The 27,935-nt window shown below is 41.6% G+C and overlaps 1 protein-coding gene across 1 annotated transcript; it reads left to right on the plus strand.

Moving 5' to 3' along the window:
* Window positions 1-1,188: 1,188 nt before the first annotated feature.
* On the plus strand, window positions 1,189-27,935 carry LOC118400966 (testin-like). The gene is made up of 7 exons (XM_035798026.2): window positions 1,189-1,700; window positions 10,313-10,398; window positions 15,105-15,570; window positions 16,226-16,849; window positions 21,893-22,108; window positions 23,259-23,417; window positions 26,706-27,935. Exons 1-7 carry the CDS (start codon window positions 1,674-1,676, stop codon window positions 26,895-26,897), a joined length of 1,770 nt encoding a protein of 589 aa, XP_035653919.1. The 5' UTR covers window positions 1,189-1,673; the 3' UTR covers window positions 26,898-27,935.

Below are 27,935 nucleotides of genomic sequence, written 5' to 3' on the forward strand. Positions count from 1 at the left end.
TACCCCATAATTACAAAGCAAAAAACAAGTTCAGAAATGTTTGCAAATGTATTACACTTAAAATGGAAATATCACATTTACAAGTATTCAGACCATTTACTCAGTACTTTGTTATAGCACCTTTGGCAGCATTTACAGCCTCGAGTGTTCTTGGGTCGTACACAAATCTTGGCACACCTGTATTTGGGGCGTTTATTCTATTCTTCTCTGCAGATCCTCAAACGCTGTCAGGTTGGATATGGAGCGTCACTGCATAGCTATTTTCAGGTCTCTCCAGAGATGTCCGACAGGGTTCAAGTACGGGCTCTGGCGTCACCAATCAAGGACATTCAATTCTTGCATTGGCTGTGTGCTTCGGGTCATTATTCTGCTGGAAGGTGAACCTTCACCCCAGTCTGAGGTCCTAAACGCTCTGGAACAGGTTTTCATCAAGGATCTCTGTACTTTGCGCAGTTCTTCTTTCCCTCGATCCTGACTAGTCTCTCAGTCCCTGCCATTGAAAAACATGGTGCCAGGTTTCCTCCAGATGTGACGCTTGACATTCAGGCCAAGGAGTTAAATCTTGTTAATCAGACCAGAGAATCTTGTTTCTCATGGTCTGAAAGTCCTTTAGGTGCCTTTTTGCAAACTCCAAGCGGGCTGTCATGTTTCTTTTATTTAGGAGTGGCCAAAGGACTGATAAGTGGAGTGCTGCAGAGATGGTTGTCCTTCTGGAATGTTCTCCCATCTCCACAGAAGAAGCTCTGTCAGAGTGACCATCGGGTTCTTTGTCATCTCCCTGACCAAGGCCCTTCTCCAGCAGCCAGCTCTTGGAAGAGTCTTGGTGGTTCCAAACTTATTCCACTTAAGAATGATGGAGGCCACTGTGTTCTTGGTGACCTTCAATTCTGCAGACATTTTTTTGGTATCGTTCCCCATATTTGTGCCTCGACACAATCCTGTCTTGGCGCTCTACGGACAATTCCTTCGACCTCATGGCTTGTTTTTTTTTCTCTGACATGCACTGTCAACTTCGGGACCTTTATATTGACAGGTGTGTTCGGAATCATGTCCAATCAATTGAATTTACCACAGCTGGACTCCAATCAAGTTGTAGAAACTTCTCAAGCATAATCAACGGAAACAGGATGAACCTGAGCTCAATTCTGAGTCTCATAGATAAGGGTTTGAATAAAAATGTAACTATTTAGCAAAAACATAGTTTTGTCAGTATAGGGTATTGTGTGTAGATTGATGAGTATTGTTATTTAATACATTTTTTTAATAAGGCTGTAACGTAACAAAATGTGGGAAAGGGAAGTGGTCTGAATACCTTCCTAGTGAGCTGTATTTAACCATACCAAACGTAAGATATCATACTAAATGGAGTGATTCGGAATTATGTACAGAATAATACGAAATGATATGAGACCAGGTTGCAACTGCAGCCCTGTTCCAAAAGGAACGTGATCAATTTTCACCCGGTGCAAAACGCCTACCCGGGCCAGATTATACGAATCTTTCCCAATGCAATGAACGGGACAGCGGTGCTTGAAGAAGTGATGGGCGAGTAAAATCGATCAACTCTCGGTTTTGTTTCTAAAGATTGGTGTCAACGTAAAGTCAATCCAAGTTTTTGGTGTTTATTTGCAAGTTACGGCAGGACTCAAACAACATACGGAGGGGAATTGAAAATGGAGGTAGAAAAGGAAATAAAGAAGGTAAGTCTTCATGCTTGTATAGTTCCAGATAAGACATGGCAACGCCCTAAAAGGTGTATCCTACCAGGTAGTAAAGTCAGCAAGGAAGGTGCCTGCCTAGTCCTGTCAATGTATAGCCAGCTACAGACTGCTTTTGATATTTAAAAAATAGATTAGTATGAGCTATATAACCTTTCACATCTTTCTTTGTTTTAGTCATGGAATACAAAAATAACAAACCCGGGGTTGTCTTAATATGCATTGACATTTTTCGTTTCGTTGGTAGAGTACCTTTTTCACAATATTTTCATGTTTGAAGGAGGACAGACGTTCCGTCCCGTCTCACACTAGTGATGGGTCGTTCGCGAACGAACGGCTCTTTTTGAACGGATCTTTTGTATTGGTGAAAGAGCCGTTCATTTGGCTGCCTGATTTGCATACCGCTATTACTGCTTTTTGCGTTCAAAACAACGATTGTCTGCAGATAAATTACAAACGAATTCTCTAAGAGCTTGAATCCTCACTACGGAAACAATACTTAGTGGGGAGAGCCCGTACATTCCTTGCTTAAAAATAAACACTTTTTAAAACTTGTTTTGCAGGTGAGCTAATAATTTGACCAGGTAAACATTTTATTTGAACACATATTTCATGATCTGACAATGGTAGCTTACTTTTTGTATTTACATTGGAAATTGGTTCTAGGTTGTTGTAAAAAAAAAAAAAATCATAGTTCTCGGTCGATTTTTAAACATTTTGAACGAAGAGCAGTTTGGGAACCAAATGAGCCGACTCTTAAGTGAACGAAGCCAAATAAACCGGTTCACCGAAAAGACTCGGAATGCCAATTACTGTCTTCCACTCGCTTTCATTCAGCAGCGATACCACAATTTCCATTAGCTGCCTGCTGCAGCAGAGAACAATGCAGCATATTTTTTACACGAAATAAACCATCATCCACACACGGGAGTCACTCCCATGCATCCTCATTTAAATAACACGACTATGATAACTGTCATTAAGAGAAACAGAGCTCTTCTCCACTCAAGGGAATTCATTTCTGCTGTCAAATCTGGTGGGGGGAGTGTGTAGGGGGGCTTTATGATTCCAGACAGCCCCTGTCTGTCAGCTGTCATCAAGATTCAAGCTCTTGCACAAAGGGATTGTCCTCAGTTAGTGCAATCCAGGTTCCTTGGCATGTCCCTAACCTTAACCCTTAAACCTAACCTTAACTTCAATTGGGTGCCTGGAGAAGTGGGTATACTCAAATTTTGCCCAACATTTCCCAAATGGCCCGCCCGGCGAAGGAAAGTTGCCCTGTGTGAAAAAGTATATGAAAAAGAGTGACCTACACTTTGAATGACCTAAAATGATCCATCTCAAATTGATCTTTCACCTCCAGATCAGCCCAAGCTGTACTGCAAGTTGTACTGTGCAAGTAGACAAATAGTAGGCCTACTATTGAAATAGATAAATGAGATTGCCAGCTGAGTAATAAATTCACAGGTTTTCGCTCTCAAAGTAACACTTTAATAGAAAAATAACAAAATGTGTTAAACCACACCAGGAGACCACTTTTGAGGTCCGTGAAAAAATGTAGTTACCCTTTAATTCAACTGAGCAGGCACTTAGCACTGTTGTTTGGTCAGCAGTATTTCTGAAGTGCACATGAGATGGAGTTTGCAAAACAAATGGCCACTGACTCAACCCACCCCAAAATGGCAAGGATTCTATGGTGTTCCCAAGTGGTTTAAGGAAACAATTCACAAATATTTATTTTCGGAAGTGATGAACCGTCAGCTGGATATTCTGTGGAATACAGAAACAATGAGCTGGACACTTTGGAGAGACTCATGGCTGGCTCAGACCAATATCTAGACCAAAGCCGTTACATTGTAAACCATCTCTGGCTATTCTCCCCATTCGTTATAAACCTAGACAGATATAGTTGGAAACACGTCTAATGTTGGTAAGTGGAGAAGAGGGAGTTGATAGTTAACGTAAATATTATTTACTGAGTCATGCTCTAGTCTGGCTTTAGTTTTGCGTTCCTCCGTGTACAGGCCGGCTGCACATTCCCTGAGTGCTCCTCCTAAGCCAAAAAACAGCTTCTCCAAACATCAGTGTGTGCTGGAGTCCTGAGGGGCTCTCAGCAGCGTGGAATAATTGACCATATAAGGGCGTGGACAGCCTTGACCGGGCAAGACGGACAACACTGGTGTTTTGAAGTACGTCTGAGAAGTGAGGCAGGACTGAATGATGCGAATGGGAGGGAGGAAAGAGTGCCACGGTATATGGGCTGTGACTACAAACTCTGGAATTGGCCTCAGTGTGCATCCCAAATGGCACACTATTCCCTGTGGGCCCTGGTCAAAAGTTGTACACCTATATAGGGAGTATGGTGCCATTTTGAGATGCAGACCTAGTATAGTGAGTCTGGTTTGATTCGAAAAGGTGGCAAGACAGAACTTTAGAGCTGCTTTTATATTTGACCAAAATAGGCACTGAAGTAAAGGAATCAGAAGAAGAGAATGTATGCAGATGGTTGAGAAAAGTAGGCTATATATGTTGCTGGAAGCGTTGAATCTGGAATATATCCGAGGAGGAGATTAGGGATTAATGGGACATCAGATTGTGCATTTGAATTTAGTAAGATCTTGTTTTCCCTCTCACATCTCTGTTAGGCATGTTTATACGCAAATGTCAAGCTGCGCTGTAATGCCGGTTGTACACGACACGACTTTCAAAATCCTAACATCTCTGAGCCTCTCATCTTTCCTGTAGTTGTTTGTCTTGCCAACATAGTGGTATGCACACTAAACAATGTGGCAGAGGCGGTGTGTCACCCGCTACTAGGACTCTCCATACCACCACGCTGTCTCGTGAAAACAATGATGTGATTAGATTGTTAACGTAGCTAGAAAAAAGCAGCCTCATAGACATTTTCATGAAGACATTCACACCTGCCATAAAGAGTTGAAATATCTAGCCAACATTTTATGTTGAATAACATTGCTTGTGAAATTCAGAGCTGTAACGATTTGACACTTTGGCTTTGGTGAAAGGCAAGTACAAACGCATACTAATAGTAGTCATTGCTCCTGCTTGATCGTCTACACATTCCGGGGTGATGCAAAACCACGTCATCTCACTGGCTTCTTCTCTGGTGAGCTCTCATTGGCTTTTGTTGATCACCTTTCTCAAAACGTTTCATTGCACATCTCACACTACAAGATCATTGCAGATTTTGTGCCAATAAAATCAAACATGTTTGAAAATATTGGGACGTCTGGGACTGCTCAAAGACGGGATCGGTAGATTGCATCTCTGACCCGCTCACATTTAACAAATGTTGGTGACGGCCACACGCCCTGAGGAAACGACATGTGGATTTTGTCTCTGATCTATAAAAAAAACCTGTCTGGGACAGCTAAATCGGGGCCAAAATTGTGTAGTGTACACCCAGCTTAACAAAACATTGTAGATTTGGCTAACTAGGGTATTTGAAGAGGCCACTCCAAAACAACTAGACCTAAGTAAGTACTGACTCAACCATAGGAACTACAGTAAATACACTACATGACCAAAAGTATGTGGACACCTCGTTGAACATCTCATTCCAAACTCATGGGCATTAATACGGAGTTGGTTCCCCCTTTGCTGCTATAACAGCCTCCACTCTTCTGGGAAGGCTTTCCACTAGATGTTCAAACATTGCTGCGGGGACTTTCTTCATTTCAGCCACAAGAGCATTAGTGAGGTCAGACACTGATTGATGTTGGGCGATTACAGTGGTTCGTCCTTCAAAAGTTGCAGCGTACTGCAGTACAGCTTGCATGGTGCCGCAGAATTCTATGGCACGTTATTTAAGGGTCAGCCATTGTAACCATTAAAGCCAGTTAGTGCTAGTTTGACCACCAGAGGGAATCTTTGAGAAGCATTTGATAACCTTCAATAGTGGCTTAATTAATTTGATTAATATTATGTTTCTATTCCAAGAAAAATGAAAAACCCTCAGGGTTTCCGTTAGGATGGAATAGAAATATGGAGCGGTACAACGTGACGGTCGGGAGTAGGCTACAGTACTAATAGCATAACATTTCCACACCCTAATTGTATAATTGTAGTCCAGACAATACCCAAATGGCGATTCTGTGAAATTAAAAATCTCATTGATTTATCAAGACCAGTCCACATGCTTGTCTCAGAGCAGCGCGAAAAGTTGCTAAAATGCTCTTTAAATAAATAAGCTCTACACCACTTTTAACCGAACATTACTCAACATTAGTGAGACTCATGTCACCTACGGTAGGCCTACTGTGATGCAGTGTCTTAGACTTTTGCCAATCGGGAGGCCCCATCGACAAAGTATCAAAATACAGAGAGGTGTTGGTAAAGGTATATTGTCCTGCTAACAGCCCATAATGGGCTATTATAATACTATACATGGTGTCAAGGTCAGGATATCATCCAAATGTCTTTATTAAATACGATCAGAAAGAATGTTGGTACTTATTTATTTTGATCTAAATCCATGAATAAATGAGTCACTCAGCTTTATGTAGGTGCCGGGCTATATGACCGTGCCATCAACTTCATAATATATAACGATATTTTGGTTATTTTGTAAAAAATAAAAAAGGTGAGCGATTTGTAATATGAATAAAGGTCAATATAGAATTTGTAAAGGCCAAAACATTTATTTCTGTTGTTAGAGGGAGAGAAACGCTGGGCCAGTTGTGCGCCGCCCTATGGGAATCCCAATCACGGTCGGGTGTGATGCATAATAATAATAATAATAATACAAATATCAATTTTTGTCGTATTATTTGTTTAGTCTTTTCTGGTGGACTAAACTGAAATTGCAACCAATCACGGCCGGTTGTGATACAGCCAACCTAATTAAGAAATACATTTTGACGATAGAATTCTCCCCTTACCCTCTTAGGCAATTTTATTGTCCAGCTAATAGCCATAATGGCGCTGTACAATGTGACCGTGTGTGTTTGAAAGAGTATTTTCCAGTAAGCAACAATTTGTTTACCTTCATTAGACAACTTTGTTCTAATATTTCTGTAATTCAGTGATATATTTATTCCCATAGTAATTCGTTATGGATCCATAACTAAATAAACATCTGCATTTTGAAAGAGTATTGTAACAGTATTTTATTAACAAAAGCATAAAGATGCTGATGAAGACATACAGTACTGTACAGTATATGCTTTTACATTTGGATAATAAAGCATTCAAAGCATTTTGAAGATATAAGCCATTTGCATTTGTTTGTAAGTGCCTAATTCCTTACATAAGGGAGAGCAGGCCATGTCCAGACTTTCTCTGTGACCTCAAGTACTCATTAACCCTGTCTTTAAGGCTTTTTCAGGTTGTATCAGTCATGGACAGACACTTCTGAGACACAGTATTAATGGTAACCCATCTCAGTTTGGTATTCTGTGCCCACTCGTGGGATCTCGCTTCGGTTACACATCCTTGGAACAGCAGAAGAACATAACGGTCTGGATGGCACTTGCTGTGCCTGTTGAGCAGTTGGTCAAGTTCTGTTGTCAGAAGAGGAATGGAAATGTCAGGGTGAACCGACGACCTGATGAATCCACCAGGTATGTTGCCTCTGCCTGTCAGAGGTGGAGTTCCAGAGCTCACAGGTGTGCCTGGCCCTCGTCAACGTGTCACTCTCCGCCAATGCCGCCTGGCTCTGGACCAATGCATCAGCTGTCACCCGTATCTCTGCCCTCAGATACTCAGATCTGCCTTCAGGGACTCTGTCGGTCTACAAAGTTTGAATCTGATCCATGTGCACCTTCATCAGATGATCAGAATGGTACCTGAGCCCCCAACCACGCTTTTTTTCTGTGCGGACCGTTGTCCAGCCCTTTGTCCACCGATCTCCACATATGTTTGTTGGCATGGTTGTATGCTCTGTAACAATACAAATAATCGTGTACTAAAAACATGAATATATTTGTTTTATTTAACCTCATAGAACCCCTCATCCCGGATCCGGGATCGTGACTACTGCTCAAGCTCATTACCATAATGCAAGGTTAACGATTTCTGAAAATTGCAAATGAAATGAAATAAATATGCCTGTTCTCAAGCTTAGCCTTTTCTTAACAACACTGTCATCTCAGATTTTCAAAATATGCTTTTGAACCATAGAAAATCAATAATTTGTGTAAGAGTGTTGATAGCTAGCTTAGCATTTAGCATAGCATTTAGCACGCAACATATTCACAAAAACCAGCAAAGCAATCAAATAAAATAATTTACCTTTGAAGAACTTCAGATGTTTCAATGAGGAGACTCTCAGTTACATAGCAGATGTCCAGTTTTTCCTGAAAGATTCTTTGTGTAGGACAAATCGCTCAGTTTTGTACATCACATTTGGCTACCGAAACGAACCGAAAATTCAGTCACCTACACGTCAAACTTTTTTCCGAATTAACTCCATAATATCGACCGAAACAATGGCAAACGTTGTTTGAATCAATCCTCAAGGTGTTTTGTCAAATATCTCTTCATTGATATGCCATTCGTGGAAGCATGGTTTTTCTCAGAATCCCATGGAAAAATACCAGCAGCTGAGTTTTGCGCACCAATTTCCACGCAGGACACCGTGCGGACACTTGGCAAATGTAGTCTCTTATGGTCAATCTTCCAATGATATGCCTGCAAATACGTCACAATGCTGCAGACCCCTTGGGGAAACGATAGAAAGGGTAGGCTCATTCCTGGGGCATTCACAGCCATATAAGGAGACAATGCAAAACGTAGCTTCAGAAATCCTGTTCATTTCCTGGTTGCAGTAACATCTTGGTTTTGCCTAAAGCTTGTGTTCTAGGGCACTCACAGTGAAAATCTTTGCAGTTCTGGAAACGTCAGTGTTTTCTTTCCAAAGCTATCGATTCCATGCATAGTCGAGCATCTTTTCGTGACAAAATATTGCGCTTAAAACGGGCACGTCTTTTTATCCAAAAATGCAATACTGCCCCTAGAGTCTTAATTTACCTCTTAAGTATAGATTTTATTAAACTGTATGCCTACACATTGATAGGCTATATACATTTTTTTTAAAGAAAATGCACTGAAACCAAAATGCTTTTTTAGTTTTGGCTCATTCAGCTCTGGCTCATTTTCAAGTCCTCCCGTGGTTATGGTCCTAACCCTGGAATGGTAGCACTATAGAAAGAAGCCATATTATTTTTATTTTTTTAGATAAACAACTAGTTTTTGAATGGTAACTGTGTTAAGGGTAGAGTTTGGGGCGGGGTGAGGAGTACTGGAAAGGAGTGACTTACAATAGGCCATAAGTATATCGCCGATTGTCCTCACTTTGATTATGCTACTAATCTGGCTACAATTGTTTGAAAGCCTGTTTTCAAAATGCCACCAGCTGTCCATCACTACTGTAAATAAAACAGCATCTTATTTACATCTTGTTTACATTCTTTATTGTAACCACAATGTCACCAAATTTGTATCTACCTTTCCAATTACTTTTAGAGTTTGGGATTTACAAATGTGTGCTTTTCATGTCATTTTTCGTTAAAGTATAACTTTTGACGCCTTTAGTGAGCGGTGTAGTGCTTTAATATTTAATCTAAGGGGCATTTTTCACGCCATTATTAGTTACATTGTTTGAGTTTGAACGTGCAGACTGGCACTAAGAACTGGCACTAAGAACAGCACAGGGGCATTGTCATGCTGAAGCAGGGAAGTGCCTTCCCAAACTGTTGCCACAAAATTAGAAGCACAGAACAGTCTAGAATGTCATTGTATGTTGTAGTGTTAAGATTTCCCTTCACTGGAACAAAGGGGCCTAGACCGAACCATGAAAAACAGCACATTATTCCTCCTCCTCTACCAAACTTTACAGTTGGCACTATGCATTGGGGCAGGTAGCATTGTCCTGGCATCCGCCAACCCAGATTAGTCCATCGGACTGCCAGATGGTGAAGTGTGATTCATCACTCCAGAGAACCCTTTTCCACTGCTCCAGAGTCCAATGGTGCCAAGCTTTACACCACTCCAGCCAACGCTTGGCATTGCGCATGATGATCTTAGGCTGTTTTGAGGCTGCTCGGCCATGGGAACCTATTTCATGAAGCTCCTGATAAGCAGTTATTTGGAACTCTGTAGTGAGTGTTGCAAGGCCATACGATCTTAGCACTCGAACGTCCCGTTCTGTGAGCTTGTGTGGCCTACCACTTCACGGCTGAGCCGTTGTTGCTCCTAGACATTTCCACTCCACAATAACAGCACTTACAGTTGACTGGGGCAGCTCTAGCAGGGCAACACGTTTGTAAACTTACTTGTTGGGAAGGTGGCATCCTATGACGGTGGCACGTTGAAAGTCACTGAGCTCTTCAGTATTTCCAATCTCCAATGTTTGTCTATGGGGATTTCATGGCTGTGTGCTCGATTTTATACATCTGTCCACAACGGGTGTGGCTGAAATATTGGAATCCACTAATTTGAAGGGGTGTCCACATACTTTTGTGTGTGTATATATAGTGTATCAAACCCTGGCCTGAAACTTTCTACTGTATGAAATAATTTCCCTTTCCAGTATAAGTATGTTAATCTCATTGATGTGCTATGTCTGTTGGCAGATGACCCTGGGCCACGAGATTGGTGCCGGAGCCGCGTGCCTGAAATGCAAGGACAAATGCGAGGGGTTCGAGCTGCACTTCTGGAGGTTTGTACTGCTCTCTACTCTGTTGAACCAGCATGGTCAATGTTTTTGCATGTTTTTTGGTGCACATGCAAAAATGATTTTTTTCTTACTTTTCAATATATTAAATTCAATATGAACCAGACCCAATTTGGCAAAAAACAATGCTTACTTTCTCTTTGTTACACAACAGGGAAAGCCACAGGCCCCCCAAAGCATGTAGCACCGTCCTCTTTTATGTTTGGATTACTGTAGAACTGAAGTGACCTACATTCCTTTGACTTCCTGTCTGATTCCAACCATGCAGTCATTATCTGGACCAATGACTCATTAAAATAGTTGTGTCCCCCACTGTCCCCTCTCGCCAATTAAGCCAGCATTCCTGTTTCCCGTTTACCCAGACAATTATCCACACCCGGCTAGCTTTCCTGAAGACATCACAACAGGTGCCCTCATGCCTACTGCAGTGGCTGGTCGCTATGGCAACACCTAACCGCCTCACAGACCACTGGGCACAAACTGGTTGAATCAACATTGTTTCAATTGAATTTATCAACGTATTGTGACATGAAATCTACGTGAAAAATACATAGAATTCGCAAAAACAGTTGTTTTGAGGGTTAAATTTCAACACAGGATTATGTCATCATTATAACCCTTTTGAAACAACGTCAGATGTTCAACATTATATCCACTATCATAAAAAATGCATAGGCTGGCTAGCACCTCCTACTGGAAAGTTCAACTATCCACAGCTATCCATTTGGTCTCCCATCCAGGGTTTTAACCAAGCCCAGCTTCGCTTTGATATTTGTCACGGACTACCTACCAATGTGCTATCATGAGAATGATTGAGATATTTCTTAATCAGTAAATAGATTTACAGTTGCTATTGAAGTCATTCGAAATTATATGTTTAACACAGCAAATGAAATGTGACCATACCATCGATGATGATATTTAGGTCTACATAGCATTTGCGAAGTCATCAACAGCTATTGTTTCAAATCAACCCAGGGTTCAACAAAAAATGGAGAATAAAAACTTTGGTTGATTTCAAATATAATCTTCAAGTGAATCAAACATATTAATTATGAACGTCTCCAACTCAACCAAAAATCAAAGTTAAAGAATAGGACTAGACCTATAATCATACAGTAATAGGCCTAAGGTTCATGCTCTGGTTGATTTCAAATGTAAGGACATTTAGTGATATTGAATTTGAAGGAGATGTTACTTCTTCTTGGATAGTTCCATCTGTGCCACTGACTTAGTCTGGCTTTAATTCCAGTTTGTCTACAAATGAATGATTGATATGTTGGCTTCATGTCTCCATCTCAACAAAAATAGAGATTATAACTAAATCAAATCAGACTTTATTTAAAGTGCATTTAAAGTTTGATTTGATTTAGCTCTATTCTTTAACTTAGATTTTTGGTTGACATTTGATTGCATTGACACTTTTGTAATACAATACATAACTTCAGGCTATCTTACAAACTTACAAACTAATGTAACAGTATTTATTCTACCATAAAATGAGTAACACATCCATGGCCACATTTGAGGTTACATTGGTCCCCGATTCAAATCTTTTAACATGGTCTGCGGACCCCAAACTGATCCAAATGTAGCATTGGTCAGAAAATCGATTCAAACGTTACGAATTGCCGGTTCACAATTTTTTTTTCTTCCAATCTTTCAAAAATACCTTCTCTTTTGTGACAACTGATGCATCCTCTCCTTCAGTGTGGAACTAAGCATGTAACTGTGTTGACAGTCATTGATCTTCAAAGCATTTTGCATGCTGAACATCCCCAAACTGCACACTGTTCCCAGCTTCATGCGCTGACCAACGCGAGATAGGCGGCCTGATCTTGCACATCTGCATGGCACCTTCAGCATTCAAATGCTAAAATGGTGTCACGTTCGTTGAAATGAGTGGACCAAGGCGCAGCGTGCGTAGAGTTCCACATTATATTTAATAGTGAAACTTACAACCAAAACAACAAAGAGTATAACAAAACGTGCAGTGCTCAAGGCAACTATACAAAAACAAGATCCCACAAACAGCAAGTGGGAAAAGGCTGCCTAAATATGATCCCCAATCAGAGACAACAATAGACAGCTGCCCCTGATTGGGAACCATACCAGGCCAACATATAAATACAAAAACTAGACTACACATAAAAATAATAAACTAGAACACCCCCCAGTCACACCCTGACCTACTCCACCATAGAAAATAAAGGCTTTCTATGGACAGGACATGACAAATGGCTTGAACGATATTAGGCTTTATTTGTTGATGGAAGCCTATGTAACTTGCTAGGTTAATGTTATCTACTTTATGCATTGTTGAAAATGATGTTTTACCGGAATAAAAATAAGCTAATGGAAACACACCTCTCATCTGGCTATACAGGGCTTAAAATAGATTCTATTTTGATTACTCAGGTTCACCATCAGCAATAGTTTTGGTAGTTTTGCTTTAAACAATCAGTGTTTAAAGATACACATCCGTAGATGTTACTGTAACTATACATGTCTTACGTAATCATAGAAAGTGTAAATGTTCAAGATAGCATGCAAAGTTAACAGGTCTGTGGAGAACTTCACATTTGCTATAATAATCTGCAGAATCTCAAACGGCATTGATCACTTGCACTATGTAAACTGAACAAAAATATAAACGCAACATATAAAGTCTTGGTCCAATGTTTCATGAGCTGAAATAAAAGATCCCAGAGAAATGTTCCCTAATCACAAAGGCTTATTTCTTTCAAATTTTGTTCACAAAATACATCCTTGTTTATGAGCATTTCTCCTTTGCCAAGATAATCCATCCACCTGACTGACGGGTGTGGCATATCAAGAAAGAAGCGCAGTGACAAGACATTAAGTTCCTTGTATAAATACACAATATCTGACATTGTATTCCCATGTGAACTTTGTTGTGCTTTTAAATGGTTGATGAAGACCGCTATTGTGTGCAGCTTTTCTTTTGAATGCGCAGTGATAACACATAGTCAGACATTGTTTTTCCATTGGAATTTGATTGTGCTTTTCGATTGTTGGAGCATGGGGATGACATTTTGGGAATTCAACAAACTTCTGGGTGTCTTTTTGAGTGGGTGAATAAGGGTTGAAATCTCATTGATCAATGCCTCAACCAAATATTACCCAAATTTCCACATTGAAATGACTTAATGTGTCCAATGGGAAGGGTCTTAGTCATGGTCAGACATGTCTGTGGCAATAAGAACGGAACTGGAAAGCTATTCTGTGTTATGCGATGTGATTTATTTGTTTTTTACATTTTTGTTTGGGGGGGTTACAGGTACACTATCCATTTCAAATTATAGGATTAGAAAACATGTAGGCTGTTACCAAATACATTAAATGTAAGAAATACATACTGAGCTTAAAGATGCAATATGTAACTTCTTAGGCGATCCGACCAAATTCACATAGAAATGTGAGTTTTCGATCTGTCATTTTCATTGAAAGCAAGTCTAAGAAACAGATCTGTTCTATGTGCACTATTTCTATGCTTCCCCTACTTATGTTTTCGTTTTTATGTCTTTTACTTTTGGTTTTGTACACCAGCTTCAAACAGCTGAAAATACAATATTTTTGCTTGTGGGAAATATATTTCACAGTGGTTTAGTTGATACAATGATGCTGCTATACACTATACTTGCTTGTTTTGTCTCACAAACTGAAATTAGGTAACTATTAACTATTAGAATTTTAGCAACCAGGAAATGGCGGCACGATTTCTGCATAGTGCATCTTTAAGTGATAATACATTCAATATCAACATGAAATGAAAACAAAGAAGTGGGCCTCCCACCCAGCCAACATGTCCCATCTAAAAGGCAGCCAGCCCTCCAGATCGAAATGTGTCATTATGGAATATGGGCACGCCATTTTGATTCCCATTTACATTGTTTTTAAATTTTGTGCCAAATAGAAATAGTGTGAGCAATAATAGGACCAAAGTGTAATTTTAGTTGTTTAAGGGATACATCAGTGAAGACCACCTCTTCCAGGGAAATGAGAGACACCATATTTATCTCTCTACTCAGCCAGGGGGCTGAGTATTGTTTAATGGTATCATGTCTAAACCAATGTAGTATGGGATGAAATGCTAGTGCCTGGTAATATAATTTAAAGTTTGGTACAGAGTGTCCTATGTCTTTCCCTTTGCAAGTTTGTTAGTTTTATCCAGTCTCGCGTTACCTTGCCATATACCTTTTGAAACCGCACTATGGATATTCCTTTTGATGACAAATATTCTGTCAGTTAAAGCAACTGGGATATTAGTCCATCTACTGAGGTTGTGTTGAATTGATTTGAGCGTTCTGTTAAAGTTTCTGGCAATAGATTTGTCTCAGGAAGGATATCTATTCCAATATATATAAAATGGGAAACGATTGGGATTCCATAATTAGAGATGGAGTCCTCTATCAGGGTCTTGAGAAGCAGTAGGGCAGATTTGGTTAGATTTATTTTATAACTTGAGATGGAGCTGAATTTGTCTATGATCTTCAAAGCTTTTATCATTGTCCCGAGGACCGAGTTTGGAAAACGCTGCTAAAGGGCCTACTAAGGGCCTGGTCTGATGATCATAAAGGAAACCTATACATTTGAGAGTGCTTAGGCACAACCAAAAATATTTTCTACCATAACCCATTCCCTTTCCTTATTGACTTTCCCCTCCACAGAAAAATCTGCCGGAACTGTAAGTGTGGCCTGATGGACCACGATGTTCAGATGAACTCTGAGGATGACAGGAAGGTTGGTAAGCTGTTTGAGGACACCAAGTACACGGGTCTCGTCGCCAAGCTCAAGACAGACGGCGCCCCCACATACAAGGGCAACCAGGTCACCTTCTCCATCTCCCCCAGCCCCATATCAGCCACCTCTGTACCATACAGTTCCCACACTGTGCCAGCCAATGCTGGCTATGGTGCTGAGGGTGGGGCTGGGGTTGGGGCAGGGGCCGTACCTGGGTCTGGTGCTGGTGCCGGTGCTGGGGCCGGTGCTGGGGCCGGTGCTGGGCCTGCTACCATGTCCAAACCAGGGGCAATCAGACCTAATGCTGTGTCAGTCAATGTCGTGCCAGTCAGGAAGGATGCTGTGAAGTCTGTCACCTACGAGTGGGCACCACCAGGGGTCAAACAGTATATGGTAAGGGTATAACTACTGTATCATAGTATTTAAATACCTAGGAATCCCAAGAGTATTGAACACAGGTCTGAATCTGAAAGAATCTGGTGCTGTTCCCTTGGCATGATGCTATTCATTCCAGAAGCAAAGTCATCATGATGTGCTGTACAATGAAATATGATTACAATCTTGAGGTCGCAAATGGGTCTGTAGTTGGTCTGGTTCAGTTCACTAAACAAGGCATTGGTGTGTTGTAATGGAAGATATTGTCCACTAGAGGTCACTGACTTGAAGTTCTGTGCCACCAGTGCTCATGATCTCTTCGTATCCCTCAACAAGCAAATAAGTGTTATTTAGGGAGAGGTTGTAAGTTGTCCTCTAATAGCTTACTGCCTCTCCCCAATTCTCCCGTAACTACATCAGCTCATTAACAGGGTTTAATTTTAGTCTGTTCCTTTCTGCCTCTTTCTCTGTATCTCTATCATTTTTGTTTTCACTCTCTCTCTATTTGTGCCCATGACTCTTCCTTCCTCCTTTTTTATGTCCTTTCTGCCACTCCTCTCATTGTCTCTTCTCCTATTTTCTCCCGTCTTCCCCTCCCTCTCTCTTCTCCTCCCTTCTCCTTTACAAAGTCCTGATTATCCTCTCTCTCTCCTCTCCACTTTGCCCTCATCAGGCTGTCCGCTACATTGAGCTCCTGCCCCCAGAGAGACGTCCCATAGCGGGCACGGAGGGTGCAGCCTACCGCCGGCAACAGATGGCAGTGCAGCTACCGGAGCATGACCAGGACCCGGCCAAGTGCCACGAGCTTACCCCCGCAGAGGTGAAACAGATGCAGCAGTTCGTCCGCAAGTACAAGGACGAGGCCCTGGGAGTGGGAGACATCAAGCTGCCCGAGGAGATGATGGGACAGGGTCTGGGTCAGGAGAGGGCCCCAGGCATGGGAGCACCAGGCATGGGAGCACCAGGCATGGGAGCACCAGGCATGGGAGCACCAGGCATGGGAGCACCAGGCATGGGAGCACCAGGCCTGGGAGCACCAGGGATGGCAGAACACACAAGGATGGCAACAGCTGGGGGAGCCTTTGGGCCTGCAGGTCCTGGTTTTCGGACTAGACCCGGCGCTGGGGGTGCACTTGGGCCAGCAGGACCAGTTCAGCCTGGGACGGGGGCTGGGGGTTACCCTGGGGCTGGAAAGGGTGCACCAGAAGACATGGGTACTGCTGCCACCACTACCGCTGGGTCAATGGGCACTCCGGGAGGCCCTGGATCTCACCTGGCTGGGCCCTGTGGACAATACGTAAGTGTGAGAGAGAATTGTGAAGGACTGTAGTGTTAGGCAACCTTGTGACTAATATGTCGTATCTTTGTATCTACTGTAAATGTTGCCATCTCATTTTGAGATTAGTTTGAGATGGTGTAGACTATTGTAGGTTTATAGTTTCTGATGTACAAGTTTTGAAAACGCACAGAAACTTATAAGAATGCATGTTTATTTTCATTCACTATCGTTGTGGCTGCCCATAAGGTTATGGGATCACATTGTGTTCATAACACGTGGTTTAGGTATTGTTTTAATCAATGACTGTATATTGTTGTAATCCACTATTATTTTGGGCTGAGTCCTCCCAAGGATTTCCATTTGGAATTGTTTTGCCTGTTGCCACCAGCAGGGGGTGAGGGAGCATAGCGGTTTGCGTCTCCACTCCCCTCAACAACACTTGAAGAAGACGCCTGTGACAACTTTTACTGTTTCTCCTACTCTTTTTTTATTTGTTCTCTTAAACAGGTATGTAGTGTACACAAGCACATTGTCTACTGAAAATGTTAGTCAAAATGGTTATCTGAGTGAGAGTTACCTTTTTATGATGAAATTGTAAAGTTTAAATCTGTAAATTAATTGAGGGAAAACTGTTAGCGATCTGGACATACATTTACATTTACATTTAAGTCATTTAGCAGACGCTCTTATCCAGAGCGACTTACAAATTGGTGCATACACCTTATGACATAGAGATGACGGTTTGTGGTTGCTAGCCCATAGAATAACATAAGAAAAAATGGCGCCAGATAATATTCTGTTTTGAATTTATTGATTTAGCTTTAGCTCCTCTGAGGTAATATTGTAGTTTGATTTCTTCTCGTTTGTATGGTCTAGGCCCTGACATCTCCCCATCCAAGTGTTATATATTACAGAGTTGTATTTTTTTTGTTTTAACTCTATACACTAACCTGTCAAGCCTATACGGTATTAGCTTAGCGGCTACCGTTAGCTGGCTCAGTATTGAGATGACTACTGGTTTAAGGTTAATTTAGCTATTTAAAGGCATTTTTATTGAAACACAGTACATGAGATTAAGATAAATATTGAGAAGGTATATTTTTAAATAAAAGTCAATGCATTAGCTTGTATGACTTTTAAATACAGAGGATATATTATGTTACAATACGTCTTTTACAAAATTTGACTGAATTATTCATGTTTTGCAGATTCATGTTTTGGCTCAAACGTTACAGTCCTAAAAAACATCTGGAGGGCAGCCATGTAACCAGGCCAACAGTTCCACTACAATGGCAAGAGCACTTTTGTGTGGTTTAGATCAGGGTTTCCCCAAACTTTTTGCCAAAGCACTACACAGCTGATTCAAATAATCAAAGCTTTATGATGAGTTAGCACTACACAGCTGATTCAAATAACTAACTCATAATCAAGCTTTGATTATTTGAATCAGCTGTGTAGTGCTAGGGCAAAAAAACAAAAAGAAGTGGAAACATCTAAGAGCAACAACGGCTCAGCTGCAAAGTAGTAGGCCACACAAGCTCACAGAACGGGATCGCCGAGTGCTGAAGTGAGTAAAAATGGTCTGACCTTGGATGCACCACTCACTACTGAGTTCCTAACTGCCTCTGGAAGCAATGTCAGCACAAGAACTGTTCGTCGGGAGCTTCATGAAATGGGTTTCCATGGCCAAGCAACCGTACGCAAGTCTAAGATCACAATGCCAAGCTTCAGCTGGAGTGATGTAAAGCTCGCCGCCATTGGATATTGTAGCAGCGGAAACGCATTCTCTGGAGCGACGAATCGCGCTTCACGATGCGGCAGTCAATTCTGGGTTTGACAGATGCCAAGAGAACGCTACCTGCACGAATGCATATTGCCAACTGTAAAGTTTGGTGGAGGAGGAATAATTGTTGGGTTGTTTTTCATGGTTCGGGCTAGGCCCCTTAGATCCAGTGGAGGGAAATCTTAACGCTGCAGCAGCATACAATGACATTCTAGATTTGGGAAGGCCCTTTCATGTTTCAGCATAACAATGGCCCTGTGCACAAAACGAGGCCCATACAACATTTGTTGTCGAAATCAGTGTGGAAGAACTTGACTGGCCTGCACAGAGCACTGACCTCAACCCCATCAAACACCTTTGGGATGAATTGGAACGCTGACTGCGAGCCAGGCCTAATCGTCCAACATCATTGCCTGACCTCTCTAATACTCTTGTGGCTGATTGGTAGCAAGTCCCCGCAGCAGTGTTCCAACATTTTAGTGGAAAGCCTTCCCAGAAGACTGTAGGCTGATAGATCAACAAAAGGGACCAACTCCATTTTTGGGAATGAGACGTCCGACAAGCAGGTCTCCGCATACTTTTGTGGTACATATTGCAATATATAACTTTTCCATATGGGTAGTCCTAAATCAGCATGTTGTTAGTAAATCATTATTAATGTACAGTATCAGACAAATGAGTAGGTGTCTCTAAACGTGTAAGTTTTTTTGTATTTTCTTTAAAGTCATCAAAACTATGAAATAACACATTTGGCTCATTAATCCCCCTCCTCTCCCCTGTAACTATTCCCCAGGTCGTTGCTGCAAATGAGGATTTGTTCTCAGTCAACTTATCTGGTAAAATAACGGATAAATAAATATAAAATGTTGTAACCAGAAAAGTGTTAAACAAATCAAAATATATTTGAGATTTTTCAAAGTAGCCACCCTTTGCCTTAATGACAGCTTTGCACACTCTTGGCATTCTCTGAACCAGCTTCATGAAGTAGTCACCTGGAATGCATTTCACTTAACAGGTGTACCTTCTCTTCTTAAAAGTTAATTTGTGGAATTTCTTTCTTCATGCGTTTGAGATGTGTTGTGACAAGGTAGGGATGGTATACAGATAACCCTATTTGCTAAAAGAACAAGTCCATATTATGGCAAGAACAGCTCAAATAAGCAAAGAGAAATTACATTCCATCATTACTTTAAGACATGAAGGTCAGTCAATGCGGAAAATGTCAATAACTAAGTGCTGTCACAAAAACCATCAAGCACTATGATGAAAATGGCTCTCATGAGGACCGCCACAGGAAAGGAAGACCCAGAGTTATCTCTGCTGCAGAGGATAAGTTCATTAGAGTTACCAGCACCAGAAATTACAGCCCAAATAAATGCTTCACGGAGTTCAAGTAACAGACACATTTCAACATCAAATGTTCAGAGGAGTTTATCAGGCCTTCATGGTCGAATTGCTGCAAAGAAACCCTGACTGAAGGACACCAATAATAAGAAGTGACTTGCTTTGGCCAAGAAACACGAGAAATCGACATTAGACCAGTGCAAATCTGTAATTTGGTCTGATGACTCCAAATTTGAGACTTTTGGTTCCAAATGCAGTGTGTTTGTGAAACGCAGACGGATCATCTCTGCATGTGTAGTTCCCACCGTGAAGCAGGGAGGAGGTGTGATGGTGTGGGGGTGCTTTTCTGGTGATACTGTCAGTAATTTATTTAGAATTCAAGGCACACTTAACCAGTATGGCTACCACAGCATTCTGCCGCGATACGCCATCCCATCTGGTTTGCGCTCAGTGGGACTATCATTTATTTGTCAACAGAACAATGACCCAACACACCTCCAGGCTGTGTAATGGCTATTTGACCAAGAAGAAGAGTGATGGAGTGCTGCATGAGATGACCTAGCCTCCACAATCACCTGAACTCAACCCAATTGAGATGGTTTGGGATGAGTTGGACCGCAGAGTGAAGGAGAAGCAGCCAACAAGTGCTCAGCATATGTCGGAATTCCCTCAAGACTGTTGGAAAAGCATTCCAGGTGAAGCTGGTTGAGAGAATGCCAAGAGTGTGCAAAGTTGTCATCAAGGCAAAGGGTGGCTTCTTTTGAAGAATCTAAAATATTACATGTTTTTTTATTTTATTTGTCTAACACTTTTTTTGGTTACTACATGATCCCATATGTGTTATTTCATAGTTTTGATGTCTTCACTATTATTCTACAATGTAAAAAAAATAAAGAGGACCTCTTGAATGATTAGGTGTGTCCAAACTTTTGACTGGTACTCTGTGTAGTCACCTTAGGGAAATGAACTACATAAAGCTTTTAGAACTTTTATAATTCAAAAACGTCAAATACTGTCATACCGTCAAAAATGTCAACACTATGGTCATATGATATTTTGGCCAGACCTCCCAGCCCTACCCCCTTCCCCTCCCCCGAGCCATTTGATAAATGAGGGGTAATTTCTACGATTGTTTTCCCCCATCCAATGCTTTTAAATCTATGATGGTGGAATGAGGGAGTGTACATAGAGTGGACTAAATCAAAGAGCCGGTATGCACTTCCTCAAAATAGTCCAAATGAATCTAAGATCAATCAAGAAATCTGTCATTTTTTATTTTTTTTGCCAAGGAGGTCTTAGTTACGCAATTTTACATCTATGTTTGGTGAAGTATTTTGCAAGTGAAAAAATGTGCATGAAAGATAGTCGTTGAACTCCCATTGAATCACAATAAACACTTCATGGAAGAATCCCGTCATAATATATACGCTAACCGTTTCTACTGGGAAGAATGCGACAGGCTTAATTCCCAGCAGAGAATCGTATCTGGTATTTTAGATATAGATCGTAAATTCAACATGCCACAAGATAGAGCCAGGAGTAAAAATATCACTTTTTGCCAGAAAGTTTTGGACACTTTTGCATGGTGATTTGTTTTTCGTGGTTTAAATGTACCATTTATCCATCTAACAGAGATTTGGCTCATGCAAACCCCTGTCTGTCTTCACCCGTCTCTCCCCATATGCAATTAGTTATTCAAACTGAATGAACATTTTGGTTTATGGGCGTTGTCAGGCAGTGTCTTAAACTGCATAATGATAGTGTATAATGGCATAAAATAATAGGATGGGTCTATGCTACAGAGCCATTGTTTTTGTGAGAGCATTCCTAATGAAGGTCGCCTTCCCTCCTTCCTCCTTTTTTATCTCCTCTCCTTCCCTTTCTCCTTCCTCCCCTCTGTTCCTCTTACCCCCACCCCCCTGCCCGTCCTCCAGTCGTGCCACCAGTGCCAACTGCCCATGCGTCAGGGCGAGCCTGCGGTGTACGCAGAGCGTGCTGGCTACGACAAGCTGTGGCACCCAGCCTGCTTCGTGTGCTGCACCTGCTCAGAGCTCCTGGTGGACATGATCTACTTCTGGAAGAAGGGACAGCTCTACTGCGGACGCCACTACGGAGACAGCGAGAAGCCCCGCTGTGGAGGCTGTGACGAGGTGAGGGATTTGAGGGGGAGGCAGGGAGGAGAGAGGTGGTGGGGAAGACTGGGTGTTAAAGGAAGAGAGGTCAACAGGAGAGTAAGATTGTTAGTCACACACTTTATGTAGATTCAGGTGTGTAGAGAGGAAAAAACTGCAACGCTAACAAAAATAGATGTACTGTAGGGAAGAGTGGGGTAATTGAACCAAAGTGGTTGAGCCACCCTTGTTTCTAGGAAACCATACACAAAATGCATAATTTGACCACATATTTAGGAAGAGGTCATCGTTTGACGGAGTCTGTGAAGAAAGAAACCACATTGAAAAAATGGTAAGCAAGTTAGGTTAAAAAAAACAAGAAAACAAATGTTCACCAAGTCAAATGAATGTATTGTTTGAGGTTGCACGATCCTTGTATCTAAACCAATGTAGATGATTTTAAGATTGTACTATACATCACTTGGCATCTCTATAAACTTCAGTATGTGGTTCTAAACCTAGCGTGAATGTGCATCCTTATGCACAAGTATGGGCTAATATAGTCAAAATGTTTACCTTTGGGTAAGTTGGGCCAATGGCCACGGGGTATGCTGAGCCAATGGTTGAGCCAATACCATGTTGAGCAAATTGAAGTGTTTTCTTCACAGGTGTAATGCAAGGCATTATCGCTGGGATATGATGTAATAACAGGGCCTGGTCTATGTTAAAAGTGTTTTTAAAAAGTACAAAGTCTTTGTTAGGGGTTAAGCCTGTGATAAAAGATACTTAAAATGATTAAAAGACAAACTATTTTGATTCTGTTGAATTGTGTTTGGGAAATAAAGATTGGCATGGTTTTAAAAAGGCCGTGGTAATATTTAATTCCGTACAGAAATGTGTAGGCGGCTTAACCTAACCCATACCCCATTTTTATGGAAAAGCTATGTTTTCAAAACTTTAAATGTTTACATGAATTCTGATTTATTTCCAGGGATACACAACATCCTGAAATATATGTAGATATCTTTGTTTGAAAGAATACTATATTTCTCTTCACGGAGTGATGCTGAATGTAAAGAAATGTCTCAACCTGCTTTGCTCTCCCCTAATCTATTACTCTGGTTTTCTTTATTGCTCTTCGATGTGTTGAATTAACTGTGTGTGTGTCATGATGTGTGTGTCTCTACAGCTGATCTTCAGTAATGAGTACACACAGGCCGAGGACCAGAACTGGCACCTGAAACACTTCTGCTGTTTCGACTGTGACTGTGTTCTGGCTGGAGAGACCTATGTTATGGAGAACAACAAGCCTGTCTGCAAGCCCTGCTACATGAAGAGCCACGCAGTAGTAAGGACCGAGAGGGAGAGTGTGTGTCAAATCAAATGAAAGTTTATTGATCATGCACACGGATTTGCCGACAATATCGCAGATGCAGCGAAGACCTTATGTTTCTAGCTCCAACAGTGTAGTAATATCTAGCAACACAATAACAATACACACATAATCCAAAGAGTAGAAAAATATCAGAACGAGCAATGTCAGAATCCAGAGTATAAATATATACACAGTATACAGAACATTAAGAAGACATGCTCTTTCCATGACATAGACGAATCAGGGTGAAAGTTATGATCCCTTATTGGTGTAAATTGTTAAATACACTCCAATCAGTGTTGATGAATGGGAGGGGATAGGTTAAAGAAGGATGTTTTAATCCTTGAGATAAGCCTGGAAGGTGTTCCTAATGGTTGGTAATACTCAGGATATGTGAAATATATACAGTACCAGTCAAGTTTGGACACACCTACTCATTCCTGGGTTTTTCTTTATTTTTACTATTTTCTGCATTGTAGAAGACATCAAAACTATGATATAGCACATATGGAATAATGTCATAACCAAAAAAGTGTTAACCAAATCAAAATATATTTTATATTTGAGATTCTTCAAAGTAGCCACCCTTTGCCTTGAAGACAGCTTTGCACACTCTTGGCATTCTCTCAACCAGCTTCATGAGGAATGCTTTTCCAACAGTCTTGAAGGAGTTCTGACAAATGCTGAGCACTTGTTGGCTGCTTGTCCTTCACTCTGCGGTCCAACTCATCCCAAACCATCTCAATTGGGTTGAGGTCGGGTGATTGTGGAGGCCAGGTCATCTGATGTAGCAATCCATCACTCTTTTTCTTGGTCAAATAGCCCTTACACAGCCTGGAGGTGTGTTTTGGGTCATTGTCCTGTTGAAAAACAAATGATAGTCCCACTAACTGCAAACCAGATGGGATGGCGTATCGCTGCAGAATGCTGTGGTAGCCATGCTGGTTAAGTGTGCCTTGAATTCTAGATAAATCACTGACAGTATCACCAGCAAAGCACCATCACACCTTATCCTCCATGCTTCATGGTGAGAACCACACATGCAGATCATCCATTCACCTACTCTGCGTCTAACCAAAATATGTGTAATTTCATAGTTTTGATGTCTTCACTATTATTCTACGATGTGGAAAATAGTATAAAAATAAAGAAAAACCTTTGAATGAGTAGGTGTGTCCAAAATGTCTGTCCTGTCTGTGCAAAAAAGAAACGTCCTCAGTCAACTGCATTTATTTTCAGCAAACTTAACATGTGTAAATATTTGTATGAACATAACAAGATTCAACAACTGAGACATAAACTGAACAACTTCCACAGGCATGTGACCAACAGAAATGGAATAATGTGCCACTGAACAAAGGGGGGGTCAAAATCAAAAGTAACAGTCAGTATCTGGTGTGGCCACCAGCTGCATTAAGTACTGCAGTGCATCTCTTCCTCATGGACTGCACCAGATTTGTCAGTTATTGCTGTGAGATGTTACCCCACTCTTCCACCAAGGCACCTGCAAGTTCCCGGACATTTCTGGGGGGAATGGCCCTCACCCTCCGATCCAACAGGTCCCAGACGTGCTTAATGGGATTGAGATCCGGGCTCTTCGCTGGCCATGGCAGAACACTTTACATGCCTGTCTTGCAGGAAATCATGCACAGAACGAGCAGTATGGCTGGTGGCATTATCATACTGGAGGGTCATGTCAGGATGAGCCTGCAGGAAGGGTACCACATGCGGGAGGAGGATGTCTTCCCTGTAATGCACAGTGTTGAGATTGCCTGCAATGACAACAAGCTCAGTCCGAAGATGCTGTGACACACCGTCCCAGACCAAAGCTGTTAGTGTCTTAACAACCGTTCCACAGTTGTTTGTTCATTAATTGTTTATGGTTCATTGGACAAGCAAGGAAAACAGTGTTTAAACCCTTTACACTGAAGATCTGTGAAGTTATTTGGATATTTATGAATTATCTTTGAAAGACAGTGTCCTGAAAAAGGGACCTTTCTTTTTTTGCTGTGTGTGTGTGTGTGTGTGTGTGTGTGTGTGTGTTACAGGCGGATATACAGTTGAAATTGGATGTTTACATATACTTAGGCTGGAGTCAATAACAAGTTTTTCAACCACTCCAAAAATTGTTGTAATCTTGTTAACAATCTATAGTTTTTGCAAGTTGGTTAGGACATCTACTTTGTGCATAACACAATTCATTTTTCCAACAATTGTTTACAGACAGATTATTTCACTTATAATTCACTGTATTACAATTTCAGTGGGTCAGAAGTTTACCTACACTAAGTTGACTGTGCCCTTAAACAGCTCAGAAAATTCCAGAAAATTATGTCATGGCTGTAGAAGCTTCTGATAGGCTAATTTACATCAGTTGAGTGAATTGGAGATGTACCTGTGGATATATTTCAAGGCCTACCTTCAAACTCAGTACCTCTTTGTTTGATATCATGGGAAAATCAAAAGAAATCAGCCAAGATGTCGACCTCCACAAGTCTGGTTGATCCTTGGCAGCAATGTCCAACTGGTTGAAGGTACCATGTTCACCTGTACAAAAAACTGTACGCAAGTATCAACACCATGGGACCAAGCAGCCGTCATACCGCATCACCGTCCTTGGTGATGTGAACACCAAGGAACTTGAAGCGTTTGAACCCCTCCACTGCGGCACCATCGATGTGGATGGGCTTGTGCTCTTTATGCTGTCTCCTGTTGTCCCATTCAGCTCCTTTGTTTTGTTGACATTGAGAGAGAGGTTATTTCCCCGGCACCACTCCTATCTGTAGGCTGTCTCAACGTTGTTGGTGATCAGGCAAACTTGATGATGGAGTTGGTGCGTAGCCACACAGTCATGGGTGAACAGGGAGTACAGGAAGGGGCTAAGCGCACACCTCTGTGGGCCCCTGTGTTGAGGATCAGCGTGGTGTAGGTGTTGTCGCCTACCCTCTGGGAGGGGTTCAGTACCAGGGCCTTGAACTTAGTAATAAGCTTGGGCTCACCATGGTGTTGAAAGTCGAGCTGTTGTCGACGAACAGCATTCTCAAGTAGGTATTCCTCTTCTCCAGGTGGGATAGGGCGTTGTGCAGTGCTGTGGCTATTGTGTGTGTGCATGCATGTATACCTGCGTGTGTGTGATATGATACCCTGTATTAAATGTGTACAATGTATATTGTATACATGAGATACAACTCTCTGCTACATACTCTTGTCTACGTTGAATATGTGTGTGTGATTTAAACACACCCTTTCCTCACTCTACAGGTATGTACAGCCTGTCAGAACCCAGTGGAGCCCGAGGCCCAGCGCGTCTCCTACGGGGAGTTCTACTGGCACGCTGAGCCCCAGTGCTTCCAGTGCTCCTGCTGTGCTAAGTGTCTCATTGGAGAGCGCTTCATGGCCATACAGGGCATGCTCTTCTGCTCTGTCGAGTGCAAGAAGAAGACAATGACCTAGAGAAGACTGTGTGGCCCAGAGCAGCTCAACCTGATGACAAAATTATTAAAGTCTGGTCTAGAATGCGAATAATGGTCATTTCCCTTGACCTCAAACAATGTGGTTCAGTCTGCAACTGATTCTTGCCCAGATCAACTCTGCTCCTGATGACAACCAACCCTAGTCCTGAACCCTAGTCCTGAGCTAATTTTAGTTTTCACTCTGCTTATTTCCGCTCAAGACTGCAACCGATCATCTGAATAACAGTTGGGAATAACCTCAATATTGTCTGTTTCTCACTTGACATGCAACTGTTTTGTTCTACTGTATCTCAATGAAACTACTCTAGTTTTATTGACATACATTTTGTTGAAGTCTTGTTTCAGCACACTTCTTAAAATTTTTAAGGTCACTTATTCATCAGTGTAAATCAGCTTTGGATTCACGACTCGGTCTACTACCAAAATAACTACCTTGGGTTGTTCTCATATCATTCGGCCTGTTGCTTTCTCTCCTAGAATGTACGTCTGATTACAGACATCCAACTCGAAGCAGCAGTATAACAGCAATAACCTTACAAGAAATGATGCTTTGTGTGCAGTGTTTCTTTTCCGCTAGAAGCAGCTCTTCATTGTTGTTACAGGCGGATAAGTATCTGACTATGCCAAGTGGCTGACTGATTCTCTCCAACACAGTCCTGGAGAACCCATGGAGAACCCATGGAGAACCCATGGGGAGTGCAGGTTTTCACAAGTGACACTTTTATGGAAAACATCACTGAAATGTGAAGGCAGGTGATGTCATATCTATGCGATCGACAGAACGTCTTCAAATTACGACGACTCTTGAGGACCAACGAAATGTGAAAGTACTTTTCTTTCTACTGTGGTGTCTAATGACCTGCGTCCTCCTTTCTTTCCTGCTGTCTTTTTTTGTATTATGATATTGTCTTCTCAATCATTTGCCATTTGCTTTCCTTTGTTTCTTGCTCAGTGAAAAGCACTTTATGATATTTTCTCCTCACGCTCTTACAACCTAATAAAGATTTTTTTGCCATGA

The sequence above is a fragment of the Oncorhynchus keta genome, chromosome 22 (genome assembly GCF_023373465.1).
Source record: "Oncorhynchus keta strain PuntledgeMale-10-30-2019 chromosome 22, Oket_V2, whole genome shotgun sequence".
Lineage (NCBI taxonomy): Eukaryota > Metazoa > Chordata > Actinopteri > Salmoniformes > Salmonidae > Oncorhynchus > Oncorhynchus keta.

Coding starts and splice junctions, on each gene's coding strand:
- LOC118400966 (XM_035798026.2), top strand. CDS start 1,674: ATGGAGGTAGAAAAGGAAATAAAGAAG. Junction 1,701..10,312: donor TAGAAAAGGAAATAAAGAAG/GTAAGTCTTCAT, acceptor GTCTGTTGGCAG/ATGACCCTGGGCCACGAGAT. Junction 15,571..16,225: donor CAGGGGTCAAACAGTATATG/GTAAGGGTATAA, acceptor TGCCCTCATCAG/GCTGTCCGCTACATTGAGCT.